General features: G+C 37.0%; 1 protein-coding gene across 1 annotated transcript in view; it reads left to right on the plus strand.

Moving 5' to 3' along the window:
- Positions 1 to 20,675, plus strand: part of LOC124719849 — a 259,540-nt gene extending 238,865 nt beyond the window's left edge. Inside the window, exon 7 of the mRNA XM_047245034.1 lies at positions 20,468 to 20,675. Coding sequence (XP_047100990.1) covers positions 20,468 to 20,675 — 208 coding nt within the window. The remainder of the gene's footprint in view (positions 1 to 20,467) is intronic.
- Positions 20,676 to 21,599: the final 924 nt, after the last annotated feature.

Here is a 21,599-nt window from a genome sequence, read left to right on the forward strand (position 1 = left end):
GTAGTGTTTTCTTTTTCCATTTTGCTTTTTTCATGTGTGTTAATGTTATGTGATCTAAAGGGTTGTAGAAGTGGTTATGAAATTGCTGTGGTGTAGCAGATGTATTTATATGAGTGATTGCTTTGTGTATTTTGCTAGTTTCTGCTCGTTCTATAAAGAATTTTCTTAAATTGTCCACCTGTCCATAATGTAGGTTTTTTATGTTGATAAATCCCTTTCCTCCTTCCTTTCTGCTTAATGTGAATCTCTCTGTTGCTGAATGTATGTGATGTATTCTATATTTATGGCATTGTGATCGTGTAAGTGTATTGAGTGCTTCTAGGTCTGTGTTATCCAGTTCAATACTCCAAATGAGTAGGTCAATATTGGTATAGCATAAGTATTTATAGCTTTTGCCTTGTTTCTACATCTACATCCATACTCCGCAAGCCACCTGATGGTGTGTGGCAGAGGGTACCCTGAGTACCTCTATCGATTCACCTTTCTGTTCCAGTCTCGGATTGTTCGTGGAATGAAGGATTGTCAGTATGCTTCTGTGTGGGTTCAAATCTCTCTGATTTTATCCTCATGGTCTCTTTGCGGGATAAATGTAGGAGGGAGCAATATACTGCTTGACTCTTCGGTGTAGGTATGTTCTTGAAACTTTAACAAAAGCCCGTACCGAGCTACTGAGCATCTCTCCTGCAGAGTCTTCCACGGGAGTTTATCTATCATCTCTGTAACGCGTTCGCAATTACTAAATGATTCTGTAACGAAGTGCACTGCTCTCCGTTGGATCTTCTCTATCTCTTCTGTCAACCCTATCTGGTACGGATCCCACGCTGTTGAGCAATATTCAAGCAGTGGGCGAACAAGTGTACTGTAACCTACTTCCTTTGTTTTCGGATTGCATTTCCTTAGGATTCTTCCAATGAATCTCAGTCTGACATCTGCTTTACCGACTATCAACTTTATATGATCATTCCATTTTAAATCACTCCTAATGCGTACTCCCAGATAATTTATGGAATTAACTGCTTCCAGTTGCTGACCTGCTATTTTGTAGCTAAATGATAAGGGATCTATCTTTCTATGTATTCGCAGCACATTACACTTTTCTACATTGAGATTGAATTGCCATTCCTTGCACCATGCATCAATTTGCTGCAGATCCTCCTGCATTTCAGTACAATTTTCCATTGTTACAACCTCTCGATACACCACAGCATCATCTGCAAAAAGCCTCAGTTAACTTCCGATGTCATCCACAAGGTCATTTATGTATATTGTGAATAGCAACGGTCCTATGACACTTCCCTGCGGCACACCTTAAATCACTCTTACTTCGGAAGACTTCTCTCCATTGAGAATGACATGCCTTCATTCTGTTATCTAGGAACTCTTTAATCCAATCACACAATTGGTCTGATAGTCCATATGCTCTTACTTTGTTCATTAAACGACTGTGGGGAACTGTATCTTGCTGTTAATTCTATTTTCAGTATTTTTGTTAGTCTTTGTCTATATTTTTCTTTTAGTTCTTGTTTAATATTTGTATTATCTATTCCTATTTTTTGTCTGTATCCTAGATATTTATAGGCATCTGTTTTCTCCATCGCTTCTATGCAGTTGCTGTGGTTATCCAATATGTAATCTTCTTGTTTAGTGTGTTTTCCCTTGACTATGCTATTTTTCTTACATTTGTCTGTTCCGTAAGCCGTATTTATATCATTGCCGAATACTTCTGTTATCTTTAGTAATTAGTTAAGTTGTTGATTTGTTGCTGCCAGTAATTTTAGATCATCCATGTATAGCAAATGTGTGATTTTGTGTGAGTATGATCCAGTAATATTATATCCATAATTTGTATTATTTGGCATGTTGGATAATGGGTTCAGAGCAAGGCAGAACCAGAAAGGAGTTAATGAGTCTCCTTGGTATATTCCACGCTTAATCTGTATTGGCTGTGATGTGATATTATTTGAATTTAATTGGATATTAAGTGTGGTTTTCCAATTTTTCATTACTATGTTTAGGAACTGTATCAATTAAGGATCTACTTTGTATATTTCCAATATTGGTAGTAACCATGAGTGGGGTACACTATCAAAAGCTTTGTAGTGTAGCGACCTTTGTTTAGTTTTAGCTTGATATGTCACCTCTGCATCTATTATCAGCTGCTCTTTACATCCTCGTGCTATTTTGCAGCAGGCTTTTTGTTCTTCATTTATAATTTTGTTCTGTGTTGTATGTGCCATTAATTTCTGTGTAATGACTGAAGTTAATATTTTGTATATTGTTGGTAGGCATGTGAAGGGGCAATATTTTGCTGGGTTTGCTGTGTCTGCTTGATCTTTAGGTTTCAGATAGGTTATTCCATGTGTAAGTGTATCAGAGAATGTGTATGGGTCTGCAATGTAACTGTTAAATAATTTAGTTAGATGTGAATGCATTGAGGTGAACTTCTTTAGCCAGAATTTTGCTATTTTATCTTTTCCAGGGGCTTTCCAATTGTGCATAGAATTAATTGCTCGGGTGACTTCATGTTGCAAAATTATCACTTCAGGCATTTGTGATATCATCTTGTATGTGTCTGTTTCTGCTTGTATCCACCGTGCATGTCTGTTATGTTGCTCCAGAAGTGTTCCATATCTTTTATGTTTGGTGGATTGTCTATTTTAATGTGTGTGTTATCTACTGTACGGTAAAATCTCTTTTGGTTTGTGTTGAATGTTTGGTTTTGTTTCCTTTTTTTGTATCTTCTAAGTCGTTTGGCCAATGCTTGTAATTTCTGCTTCTTTTCATTTAATTGCTCTATCGCTTCTTGTTGGGAGATTTTACCTAACCAGTTTCGTTTTTTGTCTGATATTTCACTTCTTATAAATTGTGTTAGCTGTCCGATGTCTTTTGTCAGTTTTTCTATTCTGATCTGTTGCCTGTGTTGCCATGCTAGTTTTGTGGGTTTCTTCTGTGTGTTGGTTGGTTCTGATCTCTGCCTAGTATGTATATTTAGTGTAGTGAGTGCTCCTATATAAACCAGTAGTTGTAACTCTTCCATAGTTGTATTTTCATTTATTTTGTTGTGTATGATTGTGTTGATAGTTGTTATTGTTGTTTTGACTTGTGGGTTATTTGGTGGTCTATGCAAGAATGGTGTAATGTCTGTATTTGTGTCTTTGTATTCTATATATGACAGCTCAAATTTTTCTTCTATATCTAACATGTGTGTCACTTTGTGTTCTATTTGTGCTTGTTCTGGTGGCTCTCTTAAGATTTCATTTTCCTCTGATTGTTTAATCGATGCATGTTCTTCTTGGTTTGTTTGCTCTGGGATGTTTGAGTCCATTACTGCATTTTCTTCTTCTTCTTCTTCTACTTCTTCTTCTGATTGCACATTATTTTGTTCCAGTATTTGTTGTGCTTGTTGTTTGATGTTTTCTAATTCTGACTGGGGTATCCTGTTATTTTTTATTATTACACGGATCTGATCAGCTAGTCCTGTTCTGTTAAAAGTTATAATTCTGGGTATCTGGTAATAAATGTTGTGTATACTTGTGATTCGTATCCAGTTGTGATGGTTCCTAGGTTTGTTGCTTGGTAATAACGGAACATGAGGTGTCAGTTAACTTCATCAGACAATCTCATCCTCTGTCTTTGTTTTCCTTCTACGGTGGTTGCAGGAAGCATATCCTGCAAGACACCTCTATTGGGATTCAAATCATTTTCCAGGTGGCTAACAGTGTCGTTACCATTGTGGACGGGCATAGGGTTCACGCGTCGTCCCTGACCACGATGGCGCTTGTCGGAGACTTCTTTAGTTCTGTCCTGAACCAACTAATCACACTAAAAGGGGGGTTAGCCCTATTAGTGGTTTGGTCTTTTCATCGCCTTTCACGACTGGCAGAACATACCGAAGGCCTATTCTTTTCCTGGCCTCCACGTGTTTTTATTATTATTATTATCATCATCATCATCATCATCATCATCATCATCATCATCAAGTTCCTTCCACAAGTGGCCCACATTATGCATCCTCCGATTGCAAAGGAGGGGTGTCCAGTTCAGGTGAACAGGTCAGCTGATTATCGCACACTTTCACACAGCTAAAGCATATGCTGCATTCCGTGCCTTGCCTTATGCCCTATTCTCCCTCAAGTCCACTGGTTTTAGCTGTTGATGCTTCTCCCCATGTCATTAACGCATTGCTATACCATTAAGTACAAGTCCATGGCACAACACACAAATGGAGGTGCTCTCTCTCATCTTCACTTGTGGAGCTGTGGCGAAGCAAGCTGGGATATTTTTAATTCCCCTCTTGTTTTGCCATCTGCCACTTAAATTCGTTATTTTTTTTCATTTTTGAACTAATTACAATTAACATACGTGAATATTATCTGCATTTTCGTACAAGAGAAAGGTTGGCCATCAGTTTTACAGAATATAACACCAGACATAATTTTATGCTTAATTTTATGTATGTAATTGATTTCTAATTTAATTGAACTATTCCTAGTTAGTATCTTTCAATATAGGGTGAAATGAGTAATTGTTTCGTAACTTATATTGTATTGTTGACATATAAACAAATATAAATTCTATACCAGTTATAAACATTTGGAAGATGAAATACTAGTAACCTTAAAGTATGTATTTGGCTATATTTGAAAACATGTTAGCAAAGCCAGCCCTTAATGAATTCCAAAGTAATTAACAGTTTTGTCCAAAGTATTGTTTAGGTAACTATATATGTTAATTTCACGATTTAAACAAATAATTTGGTCTAATTCTTGCAGTAGAAAAAAATGTTAAGAAAGATGGAAGTTTTCAATGTATTCATTTAAGTTAATGAGTTAAGTTTTTATTATAATTTCAATAAGTGTAACTTCAAACAATGTGTAGTTTCAGCACTTATTATTGTGATGATATATAGGGGCCCAATTTTTGGTCATGAGACGGTCCATCCACAGTTGAGTTTCAGATGAGGAACCTGTGTTGGTTAGAACGACAACAATGCCTCAACTTAAGAGTGAAGTAAGTGTTACACCAATAGGCCATGTGTTAAACCAATGACAGTTTCTGCTCTATATGTACCTTTCTCCTCTTCAAGAACTGTGAACTTTGTGGTTAGGTTTTTACTGCTTGTAGATGTTCAACAGTAAACTATTGTAGCAGTATGTGGAGGTTTGCCTGCTAACTATTAATAAGGCTTAACAAAAGTTATAACAACAGTGCACTGGACATATAACTGTGTATTATTAGGGGGTTGTGAAAAGTGAAATTAAAGTATTATGAAATGCAACTGTGCGCCAGTTGGCTACATTATTTACAGTAATCAGTGTCCAGCTTACAAACCCTAGTTTTCAGCCAGTGTAGCAACGCAGAACATTGACACTGAGGCCAGCCAACAAAGAAATAAAAAGCAGGTGGAACTGCTACAAAGCGTGAAGGGGCTAGGTCAGATGTGTCACGTGTGACAGCCGTGGATGGTCTCCCCGACTGCTGCAAATTGTGGAACTCCACTGAATCACCTACTGATTTAAAATGGAATGATCATATAAAGTTGATTGTCGGTAAAGCAGATGCCAGACTGAGATTCACTGGAAGAATCCTAAGGAAATGCAATCCGAAAACAAAGAAAGTAGGTTACAGTATGCTTGTTCACCTACTGCTTGAATACTGCTCAGCAGTGTGGGATCCATACCAGATAGGGTTGATAGAAGAGAGAGAGAGAAGATCCAATAGAGAGCAGTGCGCTTTGTTACAGGATCATTTGGTAATCGTGAAAGCATTAAGGAGATGATAGATAAACTCCAGTGGAAGATTCTGCAGGAGAGATGCTCAGTAGCTCAGTACGGGCTTTTGTTGAAGTTTCGAGAACATACCTTCACCGAGGAGTCAAGCAGTATATTGCTCCCTCCTACGTATATCTTGTGAAGAGACCATGAGGATAAAATCAGAGAGATTAGAGCCCACACAGAGGCATAGCGACAATCCTTCTTTCCACGAACAATAAGAGACTGGAATAGAAGGGAGAACCGATAGAGGTACTCAAGGCACCCTCCGCCACACACCATCAGGTGGCTTGTGGTGTATGGATCTAGATGTAGATGTAGATGACCTCATCCTCCACACCCAGCAAGTAATTGTTGCTACACGATCTGTGAAAGTGACGGAAACTTGGCACACCCCCTTGGGAGACTTCAAATAATACATACATAATGTTTTGCATTTGTAGCATTGTTTTCGGCAGTGAAAAAAAAAATTGTGTATTTGTTTCTGGGCAACCATCGTAATTCCTATGATATACACACTGACACATAGAATACCAAATTTGTTTTTCTGGTGAAAACATCCTCCTAAGTACAGTATTTCTTACTCAGAGACCCAAATGGGAACTGCTTTATCTGTAGAGTACTTTACACTTGAAGATGCAATCATCATTAGAGCTGCATGTCCTTAAGAAGTATAATAGTTATATTTTTACATTGTTCCAGCCATTAGCAGTACCATCATAGCAGGGTCATACACAAAAAACTCAAAAATCCAGACTGTGGCCATTTTAGTTATTAAGAAGGGTCTTTGTCAAGAAAATGGTTTTCAGTTGATGGGAGCAAGATTCTACATATTTTTAGGTATTTGCTAATATGGGAATACATGTTTTCTGCTGAATTTCCGATATCATTAAGTGATGATTGTTTTAGTAAACTTATGCAATGCTTTAATGCTGTCTGGACTGATGGAAATTCTGGGATGGTACAGATGCTGACTTGTTTTTACAATCACCATCTCTACGTCATGGAGTTGGCTTTACAACCTGTTCCAGAAATTATCCTGTCCTTGGATATCTAGATCCAAGGCTGGTTCCTACCTGTTATGCATTTTTCCCTGGGCTTTGTTTCCAGTGCTGCACAGGGACAGCTTAGTGACACCACTGCCTCCTCAGTGCCTCCGAGTTCCCACGATTTTCATTCTAGGTTTACTCCCAAAAGCTCTTTCACTCTCTCCACAGTTGGGGCTATTACCTGCCACCGTAGAGAGCTTTTTTCATAGTATCTAATCCTTCAGGAAATTCTTCGTGCCAAAAAAAACTAACTTGAAACTTCAATGGCACTGATTCTGGATGTCTGAGCAATGTCCACAATTTTTTATTATGATAAATACTTCCGTTATCAATAAATATTGCATCTGCATGCTGCACAACTGTGATTCACATTCCCTCCTCATTTCTGCCGAAGTTACAGACCAAATACAGCCTTGCATCCATGGTATCATGGAGGCGAACCTCCCAGTTTGTTCAACCAAATTTACAAGTCCCACTCTCACTGTAAACCACTACCCGTAACAGAATAGTTAGATAGGTTTATTTGTAATTCACCTTGGCACATAATCAGCTATACATTATATAGAAGTTGTGATCACATTATACCTGCTAGCTTAACTATCAATCTGCAGTAAAGAAATCTTACCTATTACATGTTGTTATCTGGAATATGGAGTGCGATGGGGAAGTCTCAGGTGTCTTGAAACAACTTCCAGGAAGTAGCTTTGAACATGGCATTTCTTCTCCAACGTTAAAACTTACACCACCACTCAAGTCTATAAAATCATCCCACACTTGGAAATGAAGAAAACAATAATATTATAATGATAGTTATACTAGCTGCAAGCTAGTTACTTCATAAAATGTGTCTTTTATTCTATCAGTACAAAGCAAAGAGGTTTCTGACACGAACTTACAGTTCTCGAACAGTAATACCTCAAGGAATTTTAATGTGTCGATCTTTCAAATACGGAAATCATTTTTGGAGGTTCTTGTAAATTGACACACTGTTTTAAATTAATTTTATGAGAACAAATTAAGCAAATATTGTAAGCAATGACATGAAAATGCACTGAAGAAGAAAAGTCTGAGAAATTTGAATGAGAATACTGTGAAAGGACTGTTGATTTGTGAGTATACCTAATGTATTTAATAAACTCTGCTTCAATTTAGGAATTGCCCAACACATTATGAACATGTGACTAAATTACTGCTGCTTTTATCTTCTGTGCTGCAATATTCACAAACCCAATTGTTGCAATGCAATTATACAAAAGCTAATTTAAATTTATAATTTATTCTTTCAGTGATTATAAAAGACATGGAAGTAACAAATATATAACAGTAAGGACTCTATAAACATATTCAGTCAACTAAACAGTGTCACAGAAACTAACGACAGCAACAACAAAAAGAAAAGCAGTTTGTCGACAGTCAGCCATGCTATGGAGGCAGGCAACCTAGTAGTGGACCACTTACTAAATTTCCTAATTGAAGCAATGGTTTTTCGCCTCTCATATGACAATAACTGCTGTGAAAGTGACTCCTGAGCATAACAGTCATCTAGAAAAATAGTTTGAATGTAAACAGTATGATAGCAACTCCATAAACTGTACCTTTATGACAGATTTACCGTTACCAAAATAGATTAATCCAAAGAAGAAATTTCAGCAGTGCTGGGCTCCCAGGAAATGAAAATATGTGCTCCATAAGTATACATTTTCATTGTTCTCTGCAGTAGATGCTGTTGACATTTCAAGCCCCAGAAGTTTAAAATCCAGACTTCTTTCCATGTTGAATCATTGAACATCTGTAATCATTAGGATGGTCATATGATTTCCAAAACATTCTACTGTCACATGGAAGGAAAGGTGGCTACAAGATGTATGAAATCCAATATACTTTGAAATTTAACAAACAAGCAGCCACAGCTAATAAGCTGTGGTTGGTCAGTGCCACTTGATGTTACTGGTGTCACAGCAGTACCATAGATTGCAGTTTGCTAACTGGTAACCATAGTGTTTTTTCTGGTCATATACTGTGTTTCTCTCAACTGCTGTTGGAACTGGTATAGGCATGCGTATTCAAATATAGAGACATGTAAACAGGCAGAATACAGCACTGTGGTTGGCAATGCCTGTATAAGACAGAAAGTGTCTGGGGCAGTTATTAGATAATTTACTGCAGCTACAATGGCAGGTTATCAAGATTGAAGTGAATTTGAGCGTGGTGTTATAGTTAGCATACAAACAATGGGACACAGCATTTCCAAATTAGCAATGAAGTGGTGATTTTCCCCACATCACCATTTCATTGGTGTACAGTGAATGTCAGTAATCCGGTAAAACATCAAATCTCCAACATCACTTCAGGTGGAAAAAGATCCTGCAAGAGCTGGACCAATAATGACTGAAGAGAATCGTTCAGCATGAGAGAAGTGCAACCATTCTGCAAATTGTTGCAGATTTCAATGGTGGTCCGTCAGTAACTGTCAAAGTGTGAACATTTAAATGAATCATCATCAACATGGGTGTTCGGAGACAAATGCCCACTCTTGTACCCCTTGATGATTGGACGACACAAAGCTTTATGCTTCGCCAGGGCCCATCAACACAGGCATTGGACCATTGATGACTGGAAACATGTTGCCTTGTCCCACAAGTCTCTTTTCATGTAGTATCAAATGTAAGGATATTTACAGATATGGAGACAACCTCATGAATCCATGGACCCTGCATATCAGCAGGGGACTCTTAAAGCTTGTGGCTCTGTAATGGTGTGAGGCATGTGCAGTTACGAGTGATATGAGACCACTGATACATCTAAATACAACTCTGACAGGTGACACATACATAAGCATCCTGTCTGATCATCTGCATCCATTCATGTCCATTGTGCAATCTGATAGACTTGGGCAGTTCCAGCAGGAAAGTACGACACCCCACATGTCCAGAATTGCTACAGAGTGGATTCAGGAACACTCTTCTGAATTTAAAAACTTCCGCTAGCCATCAAACTTCCCAAACATGAATATAGTTGAATATATCTTGGATGCCTTGAAACATGCTGCTCATAAGAGAGCTCCATCTTCTCGTACTCTTACGGATTCATGGACAGCCATTCAGGATTCATGGTATCAACACCCTCCAGCACTACTTCAGATAATAGTCGAGTTCATGCCATGTCATGTTGTGTCACTTCTGCATGCTCACAGAGGCCCTAAACGATATTAGGCAGGTGTACCAGTTCCTTTGGATCTGCAGCATAATTGACAGGTAAACACAAATACCACTTTTACCATATTAATGTTTCATATAAGGTATATGATGCAGGTTAACAAATGACATTGATCTTACATTAAACAACATTAAGGCAGAATGTTTAATCTGTAGATACTGACTGAAATACAGGCATTTTTTCTTGATTATCTCCCATTTAGCCTTCTATTTCAGATGCCTGAGCCAGATGAAGTTCTTTTCCTTGTGTAAAAGAAAATTACATTTTATTAATTTTGTTGAACTGCAAAAGTACAACGAATTTTTCCATCACTGTTTTGCCCAACAAAATACTTTATTCTGGAAAGCTGTGCACATATTCTCAAACTTTACCTGCATAGTTGGCCACATAGGTATTGGAGATATGAGGCCATAAGAAATCGCTGTGATCCAATAGTGATTTATATATCTTCTGTGCATGCATACCGTGGTATTAAAATGTGTGTGGCAATTAGCCATTCTAGCCCACATTAACTGTGTGCTTCTCAGCACACCAAATACCATGATCTCTCCTTGCATCTCTGTCCTGTGTTTTGTCACATGGCCCATTGCTCTATTCAAATTAACATCCATATAGTTGACCATCATTCATTTGGAAACATTTTTCACATTATGCAAGTACTTAATTGAAATACATTATACAGCTCTGTTCACACTTATTCCATCACATACTGTTACATTTTCTCATTGCAGTTATTTTTATTTTAATATATTTCATTAACTACTGTGTAAATATATAGGAAACAAATGTGAGTACAAATAGAACTGTGTCAAAACCTGACTAGCAACTTCATGTGGCGAAAAATTTGGCATTGAAATAAGAGATGTTTAAGCAATATACATCTAAACTGTAAGTTATCTTTAGTCTCTATGGATATCAATCAAATCAGTTTAAATGGAATTGTCTATCTTCAGTTCTTCATGTCATTACACACCACTTCACTGGTTATGCCCTCATTGCAGTCTTCCAGTTGGTGCCACAGTAAGGACCTCCTCCTTGAGTCCTAGCTCCATCTTGCATCAGCAGACCACCTCTCTCACATTAAAGTGCAGCCACCAATGCAATGTACTCCTCTTCAGTGAAGCCATTGTGCTGACAAGCATCAAACAAATGACCAAAATCAAAAGTTGCCCGTAACTTAACCCTATGGCTTCCCAGTGATCATGTTATTGAAACCCTCCCTGGTTTACCATGTGTTTACTGTATCAGATCACAAGTGAAAGAACTTGATGCACATACAAATATCAAGTGACTGCAGATTCCTTATGGATCAATCTCAGAACCTGATCACAATCATAGACTTTATAATTCACAAACATTTTTCTTAAACAGGTACGTTATGTACTATTCCACCCAGCAGACACGAAGTAACAGTTCATTGCATATGATGTATAATTATAATTATATCACTAGTATTTTTTCAAATTACAGATATTTTCCCTTGCCGAGTCCTTTTTTTTGCCAGCTCATAACTGGCATCACCCCCATGCACCTGCTGCAAGCTCCAGATGCAACTTTTCTTGCCATATTCAGACACACCCTATTGTCCCCACAAGCTTTCTTCCTACACCCCAATATTATTGCTCACTAACTAACCCCCAAAACAACAATTACATTTACCAAACATAGACCTTAAGTCCTACAAAATCTCTTACAACTATACACACAACAATGGGTTAGTATACACAATCTTCAATATAGTTAACCAATTTCACATATACAACTAATATACTTGAACACTAGTGTCCCCATTTATCACTACTATATCACCTGTCAGCATACAGCCGCAACTCATTCACATTCCAGAGAAGAAATAGGTTCTTTCTTCTCCCTCCTGCCTGTTTCTCCATTTCCTGTCATTGTCACTATGCCCATTCCTAGTACTTGACCATCTGTTCACATTGCCATTGAAATTATTTCTTTAATTGTTACTCTTATTCTGATTTCTACCTTCCTTGTGTGCTACCAGTTTTGGTTAAGAACACAGTGGCCTGATCATGTTCTCCACTGAATCAGTAGGGCTGTATGTTAGATCCCATTGCAAGTTTTCTGGCAGGCAGCCTTCTTTTTGGTGTTGATATTTCTGGTAGTGCCCCTAATGCTCTATCTAAATGTAGTAGTTTGCAGAGTTCCCTCCAGTACATACAGTACATACGGAAGGGGGGGGGGCATGAGAGGTAATGCTAATAGCCACTTTGCTTGTATTGTTGAAGAGGTGAAGGCAGTTACGGAAGAGTTAGATGTAGAGATGAGTGTTCCTCATCTTACAGGCAGACAAAGACACTGGGAAAACTGCAATCATAATGATGCTATGACATATTGGAAGAGAGCTGTTTTTATGCCAATATTGGACCATGTTATGGCTGACATGAGAGAACATTTTGCTGAAGAAAATATTTATCATTTAAAATTCAGTATACCTTTGCCCTCACGACTACTGAAACATAACGGTAATGATCTGGCACAAACTGAATCAGTGCTTAACTGAACTACCATTCTTTGAAGAAGATTCACTCTTTATGATTAAAAAGAGAATAATGAGAGAGATCATTCAATACAAGCAAATGAGCATAAATTCCCTTAATGATCGTGACTCTGTTATGCAAGCGTTGTCTGTCTGTCCTAGCTCTGACTATCCTACTTTGCACACACTGTACAAAATATTAGCTTGACTACCTGCGTCTGTTGCTATAGTGGAAAGAAGTTTTTCAACATTGCGGTGTACAAAGACATGGCTGAGGTTGACAGCGAAGGTCGATCAGCTTAATAGCTTAGCTCTGTTGAACACTCACCCTGACATTGATTGTCCTATTGACAATGGAATTAACCAATTGGCCAAGAAGAGTAGGCACATAGATTTCATCATCATTATTATTTTAGGAAGAGAACCACAATTGTAATTTTTTATAGCGTAAGATGGCATTGTCTTTTGTATGTGTATATTTAGTTTAAGTAAAACTTTCTTAAACTTTGCATATGACTTGATTGTTTTTTTACTACGATAAAAGTAAAGGTAGCTCAAGATACCTTAAGTGCCCCCTCCTTGAGGTTTTTCTGTATGCACCATTGGTTCCTTCACATAGAATTCTCTTGTAGTATCTCTACCATCTCTGTAATTTGGGCCATTTAAGAAGTAATTGTTCAGCCTTAATTGCTTGGCCTACACCCAACATTTATGCAAGAACATTACTTCAAATCCCTTAAAGTCTACAAATTCCTCAGCATGTTGGTTAGCCCAGATCTGAGTTGGTCCCTCCAGCTGTCCCTTTAGAAACTTTGCTTTTACCTCCTCACTCATCACTGTTATAAAGCTATCTTTGCACGTAGCCAAGAAATCTATTGCATGGTACCTGTTTTTACCACTGAATGACTCTATAATGCTATCAACCTCCATGGGACATCCTATCACCATATATGCCTGCCCAGCTGGTATATTACTTACGGTATCTCCAAGTTCAGTTTTTAAACCTCCAATTTCAGATTTTATGCTTGCATCTTGTTCATATTTTATATTTTCCAATTCTGAATCTAAACTTTCATATCATTTCTCACCCACTGCATTCAGTAATTGGGTGAGTTTTTTCCTCGCACCCAACCACTCTCCTTTGGGAAACCAAGGCTACTACAATCACTCCTAATATCCTCTGATCCACAGTCACTTGAAAGTTTCTGTGTCTCATCAGTCACAGCTGACGACTAGCAACACAAGATGTATAATGCAACTGATGCAAATTGTGGCTTTTACAACATTGACTATTACTGTGACATATAAAAGCAAGCATCGTGGAGATGGCAGGGCAATGGTGTGGAGACAGTCGCAGCACATATGTGTGTGGCACAGCAAGCAAAAACAGAAACATTAGCAGTACTGGTATGGTCAGCGGTGTCCTGCTACAACTGCCATGTGGACTGGTGGTAGCACGAACACAGCAGCTCTGCGAAATTCACATGGACCATCAGTATTTCAAATTGATGAAACAGACTGTCCCACAAAATATTGTTGCCTGAAGTAGGTGCATAGTGCAGAGTCTCTTATGGTGCTGTATGCTGGTGTATTAATGTTCACATATGCTCAATGATTGCAGTGCCAAACTGTTACTGCTGTGCACTGTGTGTAGGTCTGGGCCCCCACACTAACTGTTCTCAGACCTGTACTCTTCCTGGGACACTCAATTCCAAAATACTCGTTAAGTGGAAAGGAAACAGTCCATTCCCTTATGAGCCTACCCAATTGCAATGATTCCGTTGGTAAGCAGTAACTACTGATACGAGCAATCCAGTAGAGGGTGAATGTACAACCTGTTAAATGACCCGTCTGCACAGGGGTTTCATTTTACGTGTTTGCTTTATGCCCTTACATAAGCGATTAATGATTATTAATGTGACCTATGAGGTTTTTCAGTGAAATACCAATATATAAGAGCAAAATGAGCAATGAAATCAGAAATTGAGGATATGCATATTTAGCACATGATAAAATTATATTGTTGCTTTATTCATAGAAAATTTCTTTTCTATGAATGATGGTCCTTCACACAACGGTCTAGTCAAGTCTAAAATAGTTTTAGCATAGTGCTTGGGGGCAATTAACAGTTCACTACATCACTGTCACTGTAAATTGCACTATGTTGATAACTCACAAACTTATAAACTTAAGATTAGCTTCTGAACAATCATATAGGCATGATCCTACCACAGAATTAAAACGTGTGTGGCCCCTGGCCATTCTAGCCCACATTACCTGCACAGCTCCCAATACACCAAATACCTCGATCTCTGGCTTGCATCTCTGTCCTGTGTTTTGTCACGTGATGCACTGCGTTAGTGAAAATAACATCCATATACTTCACCATAATTTGTTTAGAAACATTTCACACTATACAAATATTTAATCAAAATACATTACACAGTTCTGTACACACTTATTCTATCACATACTATTATTTTTTCTCATTACAGTTCAGTTATTTTTATTTTAATATATTCCATGAACTGGAACAGCAATCACTTGTCAAAACAACTACTTTATTCTTTCTTGCCTGTATTTCATTATGTTATTCAGATATTTCTGCAATTATTAATATATAAATTTGTTATTAAATAAACATAGAAAAAGAAATGTCAGTACCAATTTCCCAAGCAGAGGCTAATAGCATTATGTATTTATGGATGACTGTTTCAGGTGCACAGTTTCACCTGTTATGTTACAGTGTCTAGTCTGCCACTGGATCTTCCCCACTGACATCACAGTATTCGTCTTTTGGATCTGCAGCCCTCGCCCTTATATCACAGTAATTAGCCATGTCTGACACAGTTTTGCATGGTGACTGGGATTCACCCCCTATTAAACCAGTTTAGATAACCATGTTCCTTGCCATTGTTCCCAGCAGGGACTTCAACTTCCAGTTTGATCATGTCCTGATTCCCTCATACAGCTAGAAAAGTCACTGTAATCTGTGTTTGCGAAACAGTAAATGGTGTTCCAGTACTTCCAATACTTCATCGTCTCTCAGTGATCTGGAGAAGTTTCTTTGGGGGAATGAAATGAAACTCAATGTCAAGTTTTACACAAATTGCAGTTTTGGGTTAGTCAGGCTGCACTGTATTCTAAAGGTAGTCCTCCACAATATCAAACAGTTGTTACTATTTTTTGTCCAACTTGTGTAGATCATTCATGGATGCAAAGAAAAACAGTGTGGTGTTACAAATTCCTCCATACACAACTATTCACTGAATTATTTTGACTGTATTATGTTATGCATAAAAAAATCTACAGTAACGAAGATGACAGATAACTGTTTTAAATTGCTGTCTTAATTGTTTAACTCTCAAAATTTCATGGTCATTTGTAACACATCTCATTCAGTTAATGGCAAAGTTCTCTTACACAACATGAAACTCAGTCCAAGGAACTTTGTATTGGATAAGTAGACAGAATTCAGATGTCAAATTGTTCCCATGTCTAAAAATTGTGACTGCAGTTTTGAAATAATAATTAATTAAATTGACTAATCTGGAAAGGATGCAAGTTTTTCTCAGTCCTTATACTGAATTCTGTATCAAAATTCATGCTGCCATTAAAGCAGCAGGTTATTCAAATAACAGTGAGTGCATAATTACTGGAAATCTGGCAATTTTGACCCATTAAATTGAATCACTCGCAGGTTATGTGAGGAATCACTTGCAGATTTTTGTGAAGAATCACTTGCAGGTTAGTGTGAAGAATCACTTGCAGGTTATTGTGAAAAATCACTTGCAGGTTTTTGTGAAAAATCACTTGCAGGTTATTGTGAAAAATCACTTGCAGGTTATTGTGAAAAATCACTTGCAGGTTATTGTGAAAAATCACTTGCAGGTTATTGTGAAAAATCACTTGCAGGATGCGAATCTTCATCTCTTGAAGGGTTTAGTCTAAATTCATGTTGAAGATTGTTTACATTTTGTATTACAATACTGTAAATTGCTGGGTAAGATAGTATTATTGGCTTCACTGTCGCCATCATCATCAGCAGCAGCAGCATCATCATCATCATCATCATCATCATCAGTATGACATTTGGAGCTGGGCAGAGAACTCCTGTAGGCTTTACAATCCATTAATATTCAGTTATACACATCCATATTTTGCTCCTTCATATTTTCGTTTGTAATTTACACATTTTCCTTTAAGTTATCATTGGTACTTTTCCTTATTTCTTGGAGCCTAGTAGAGAACTTTGTCTGTCTGCCATCAATTCTCCTGGCTACATCTGTGCTCCCTCATATTTTATTTTCATTGCAGTTGTAACTACGAATTCTGCTCCCATCTGCTCCCTTATTGATTTGTTTATTTTACTCCCTCCTTGCAATCTCTGACAAGCATCTCTCCATTACTCACAGAAGAAGCCTGAATCCTGAAATGGTTTTCCATTAGAAGTTCATGTCCCACCACCATAACCCAAAACTCGTTATACACAATGACTATAAGCTAGGTTTTGAAACCCCTATGTAGTTTGCCATCAGTTCACCAAGCCATTTTTACTCACCTGTTTATTTCTTTTGTTGTCTGTTGTGTCATTGTTTTCAACTGCCCTGAATACAAAAACTTATTTACTAGTCCTATGACTTCATTGTCAACATATAAAATTTCGTTTTGCCTTATTTTATTCTTAATTTGATTGATATTGAGACCTACTTTCAAACTTGCTGTATTGAGTTTTTCCATTATTTGTCGAAGTTCATCTTCACTACAAACAGTACAATGTTGTCAGCAAAATGAAAGCAGGTCATGTAGGTTCCATTAACAGAAATTCCTTCTTTGTTTTCCTAAGTTAAGGACATGGAAAGTTCATATAGAACTACAGAAAATAATTTGGGCAATATGGAATCTCCTTATCTCATTCCTCTTTCAGTTTTACATTTCTTGCCACAAGAAACTGAAGCTACTATTTTGAAACAATGAACCCAGTTGCATTATTGCTTTCATGTTCACTGCTGCTTTTGTTCTTTTGTCTCCAGTTGAATTTGACAACAAAATATACTCTTTGATACCACAAAATGAGTTTCATCTATCCTTTTTAATGTACGGACAAACATCTTGCTCCTCAATTAAATGTCCCCTTTTTTTATGGCAAATACAACTGTGATGTTTTTTGCAGAATATGAAACAGGTGTGTTCTGTGGAGGGGGGTGGGGGGGATGTCAGCTTATGAAATGAATATTTGTATCATTTCATGTGAAATTGCTTCTAACATAACAATGTTTAACCCTGACCTGAACAAGTTTTGATGCTCCCTCACCCTTCTCCTAAACCTTCCCACTATACCTATTTCTTTTAGTAAGGAGATTTGAAACTTCTTCATATTTCAGAAATCTCAAGTTCTCTATAAAAGTGATAATTCCATCCAAACATTTGTAATACCTTAAAATTTAAATTTGTTAGAATCTAAAAGAGACAGGTGGGCTGATTAATAGTTCAGGCAGTGATATTCCCCAGTTAAGAGGGAGCTAAGGTTTATGAGAAGAATGGCAAAGACAAAGGAAAAAGTTGACTGGGTGTAGGAGAGAAAAGCTGCTACTGTACATCAGTAAGCATTTTGTCAGAGATGACAGAAGAGATAAAAGGCTTATAAAGAAATATAAAAGAAACTGTCAAATGAAAATAAATAAAGTATGCAATATAAATAATGTTAAATAAAATATAGAAATAAGACATAAATATTATGTTTGGATGCCTCATCCACTGTTAAACTTTTAGCTCATGGTATTAAATGAAAAAATCACTTGAGGAAACTAAAATTACAAGGAGACTGAATTGTTTCCTTGTTTTTTACTTGAGGGGGCAAAACTCCAAGCATTACTGAGATGGAAATGATTGTTTTAGTTTTTAATGTCTTTTGCAATACTTGTAATTTCTCCTACTAAAGGTAAGTAATGGCCCAACACTCCAAATACTTCCATTTTTTTTTTTTTTTTTTTTTTTTTTTGCTTCTTCTCTAACAGTGTTTGCCATCCTTTTAGTTCATTTCACACCTTGAATACTTCTGTCAAATGATATTGTCATAGTAAATGATATGCTGCAACCATTAGCATATGTTTTATTGTTTAGTGATGTTGGTAAGAGGGTATATTTTGAAAGTGAAATCATTACTTGTACAAGGTGTGATTGGAAAGTTTTACGAATGGATCCACTACTGCTTACTGGTTTGGCAGCGAGGTACACTGAGGGTCTGGAGTGAGTCATTGCATTCTCCTCGAACATCCTCTGACAGGAAACTGGGTTTCCTTTATTCAGTTCATTGTGGCAGCTGGTTGAGTGTGGGTATGTTGGGCTCGTTGCCGGATTCACTCTCTGTGAAAATGGATGTGAAAACGGAGCAACAAGTTTGTGTGAAATTTTGTTTTAAAACCGGGAAATCAGCTTCTGAGACTTACGAACTACTAAAAACAAGTTTTGGAGATAATTGTATGAGCCAGTGAAATGTTTTTGTCTGGTTCGACAGATTTAAAAATGGCCGCGAATCATTTGAAGATGAACCACGTTCTAGCCGTCTTACACCTCAAAAACGAATGAAAATGTGAAAAGTCGTGACTTAGTGTGTTCTGATCGTAGACTTACAATTAGGGAGATGGCTGATGAACTTAATTTAAGTTTCTATGCAGTTCAGTCAATTTTAACTGAAGATCTGAACATGCGTCAAGTGTCCGCAAAATTCATTCCAAAAGCATTGTCAAGTAACCAAAGACAATACCGACTTGAATTGTGCCAAGAACTGGTTAATTTGACTAAAAATGACGCAGATTTGTTAAATAGTGTAATTACAGGTGACAAATCATGGGTATATGGATACTATCCCGAAACCAAAGTGCAGTCTGTGAAGACAATATTGGTGATATTTTTCAATTCTGCCGGTATTATGCAGCATGAATTTATCCCTGGAGGACAGACAATTAACAATGAATACTACAAATGTGTCCTTCACTGTTTGCGCCGAAAGGTGCAGAAGAAAAGGCCTGCATTGAGGAAAGACAGGTGTTGGGTGTTACACCATGGCAATGCTCCAGCGCATCGTGCCTTCATCATTGAATTTTTGACCAAATTCAAAATTCCTGTGCTTCTACAACTGCTATATTACCATGATTTGGCCCCTGCAGACTTCTACCTGTTTCCTAAACTGAAATTTTCACTAAAAGGGAAGGGATTTGACTCGATTGAAGACATCCAGGAAAATATGGAGAGTATCCTTAACAGACTTAAGGAAAAAAATCTCCAGGAATGTTTCCAAAAGTGGAAACACCATTGGAGTCAGTTTGTTCAGTCAAAAGGCGACTTTGAAGGAGATGCATCACAGTAGCATCTAAGTCCCACCATTGTACAATTATAAGCCCATTCTTAAAACTTTCCAATCACACCTCATATATTCATCATATTTTACTGTGCTACAGAGTAACAACATTCCAGTAGAGATTCAGCCTTACATCAACAACTGTATATATTTCTAACACTGTAAGAAAGACTGCACAAAGCAGAACAGCACTTGTGGTGTATTAAAAAATGAATCGAGCTAACATGGTGTTTCGTAATCTATAGTTATTTTAGAATAGTCTATTGAGAAAAAGTACAAATCTGTCAAGTACTTAATGTTATTAAAATAGCTTTCCAAGTTCCTTCACATTTACAGTGTGTTTTGTGATTTTTGTGTGCTACTGAATCTTTCATCTGTTATTGGGGAGGTATGGTCGTATAAGGATCGTAAAAAAATTGTTGCTATATCTTCACATAAAGTATTGTATTTCAGGAAACTTTAATTTAATTTAATTTTTTTAGCTTAATCTTTGAAATACTGCATAAAACAAGCATGAAGCAATATATTATTATGTTACAAAAGTTATATTCATTTTCTTACATTTCAGTGAAGAAGTTCTGCAATATGTTCAACTGAGGACAAAAAATGACAAAGCTGTTAAAAAGAAAAATGAAGAGTTTATTCATATCTCAACAGAATATCAGGCTGTAAATGATGTATATGCAGCACTTCTAAAGGGAGAACCAATCACAAAACATGTAATATTGAAATCAATGAATGTTGTCAGTGATAGTTCATCTGAATATCTCGACTGATATAATGAGCATAGAGACCTGGGCCATACTATTTTATGTGCTGTGCAGTGTTGGCTTGTATGATTAGTTTCTTCTCTCTGTGGCCCAATGTATAAAATAACAATTATTACTAATTTTACTAATGTTTTTTTTTCCATTTGTGGGGAATATAATGCTATTTTACATATGATAAATATAACATTTTAAATAAAAATTAACTATGAAATTCTCTCTCCTTACTGAACTGCAGGTGTCTTATAGATCCACGATTCCCATCCCACAATGCTGACAGATTTAAAGTCCTAATTACTCCTTTGTTTTATTTATCCACTGTTGTGTCTATTAACTTTACATCGCAGATTATTTATATATTTATTTTACAGTGGCATTCAATGATGTGAATGAGAAAGGCAACCATTCAGTCAGTCTGCAATTCTTGAAGATATAATAGTTCTCACCTGCTTTTTAAATTTTCATTTATCATTTCAATATGAACAGTAGTTTTCCTGTGTAGCCAAGTCAGATAAACTATGCCCCTTCCTCATTACTTACCCACACAGCATTTCCTTCTTTTTTTCTGTTCTGATCTTCTCGTTCCATAGTCTGTTAGACAACTCTACTACTAAACACACACACACACACACACACACACACACACACACACACACACACACACACACACACACACACAGAGAGAGAGAGAGAGAGAGACAGAGAGAGAGAGAGAGAGAGAGAGAGAGAGAGAGAGAGAGAGAGAGAGGTGCAAACGTTCAGTAAAAATACAAAAAATATTCTGAGCTCTTGGAATTAATCAAGCATCTAGCAAACTTGAATCATTAATTAAATTCTTTGAAGACAAACTGCAGGTTACTACAAGGATTACCAGAACAAAAACATTAGACTTAAAATGCATATATATATATATATATACTGGGTAATATTGCT

Source organism: Schistocerca piceifrons, chromosome 11, assembly GCF_021461385.2.
Source record: "Schistocerca piceifrons isolate TAMUIC-IGC-003096 chromosome 11, iqSchPice1.1, whole genome shotgun sequence".
Lineage (NCBI taxonomy): Eukaryota > Metazoa > Arthropoda > Insecta > Orthoptera > Acrididae > Schistocerca > Schistocerca piceifrons.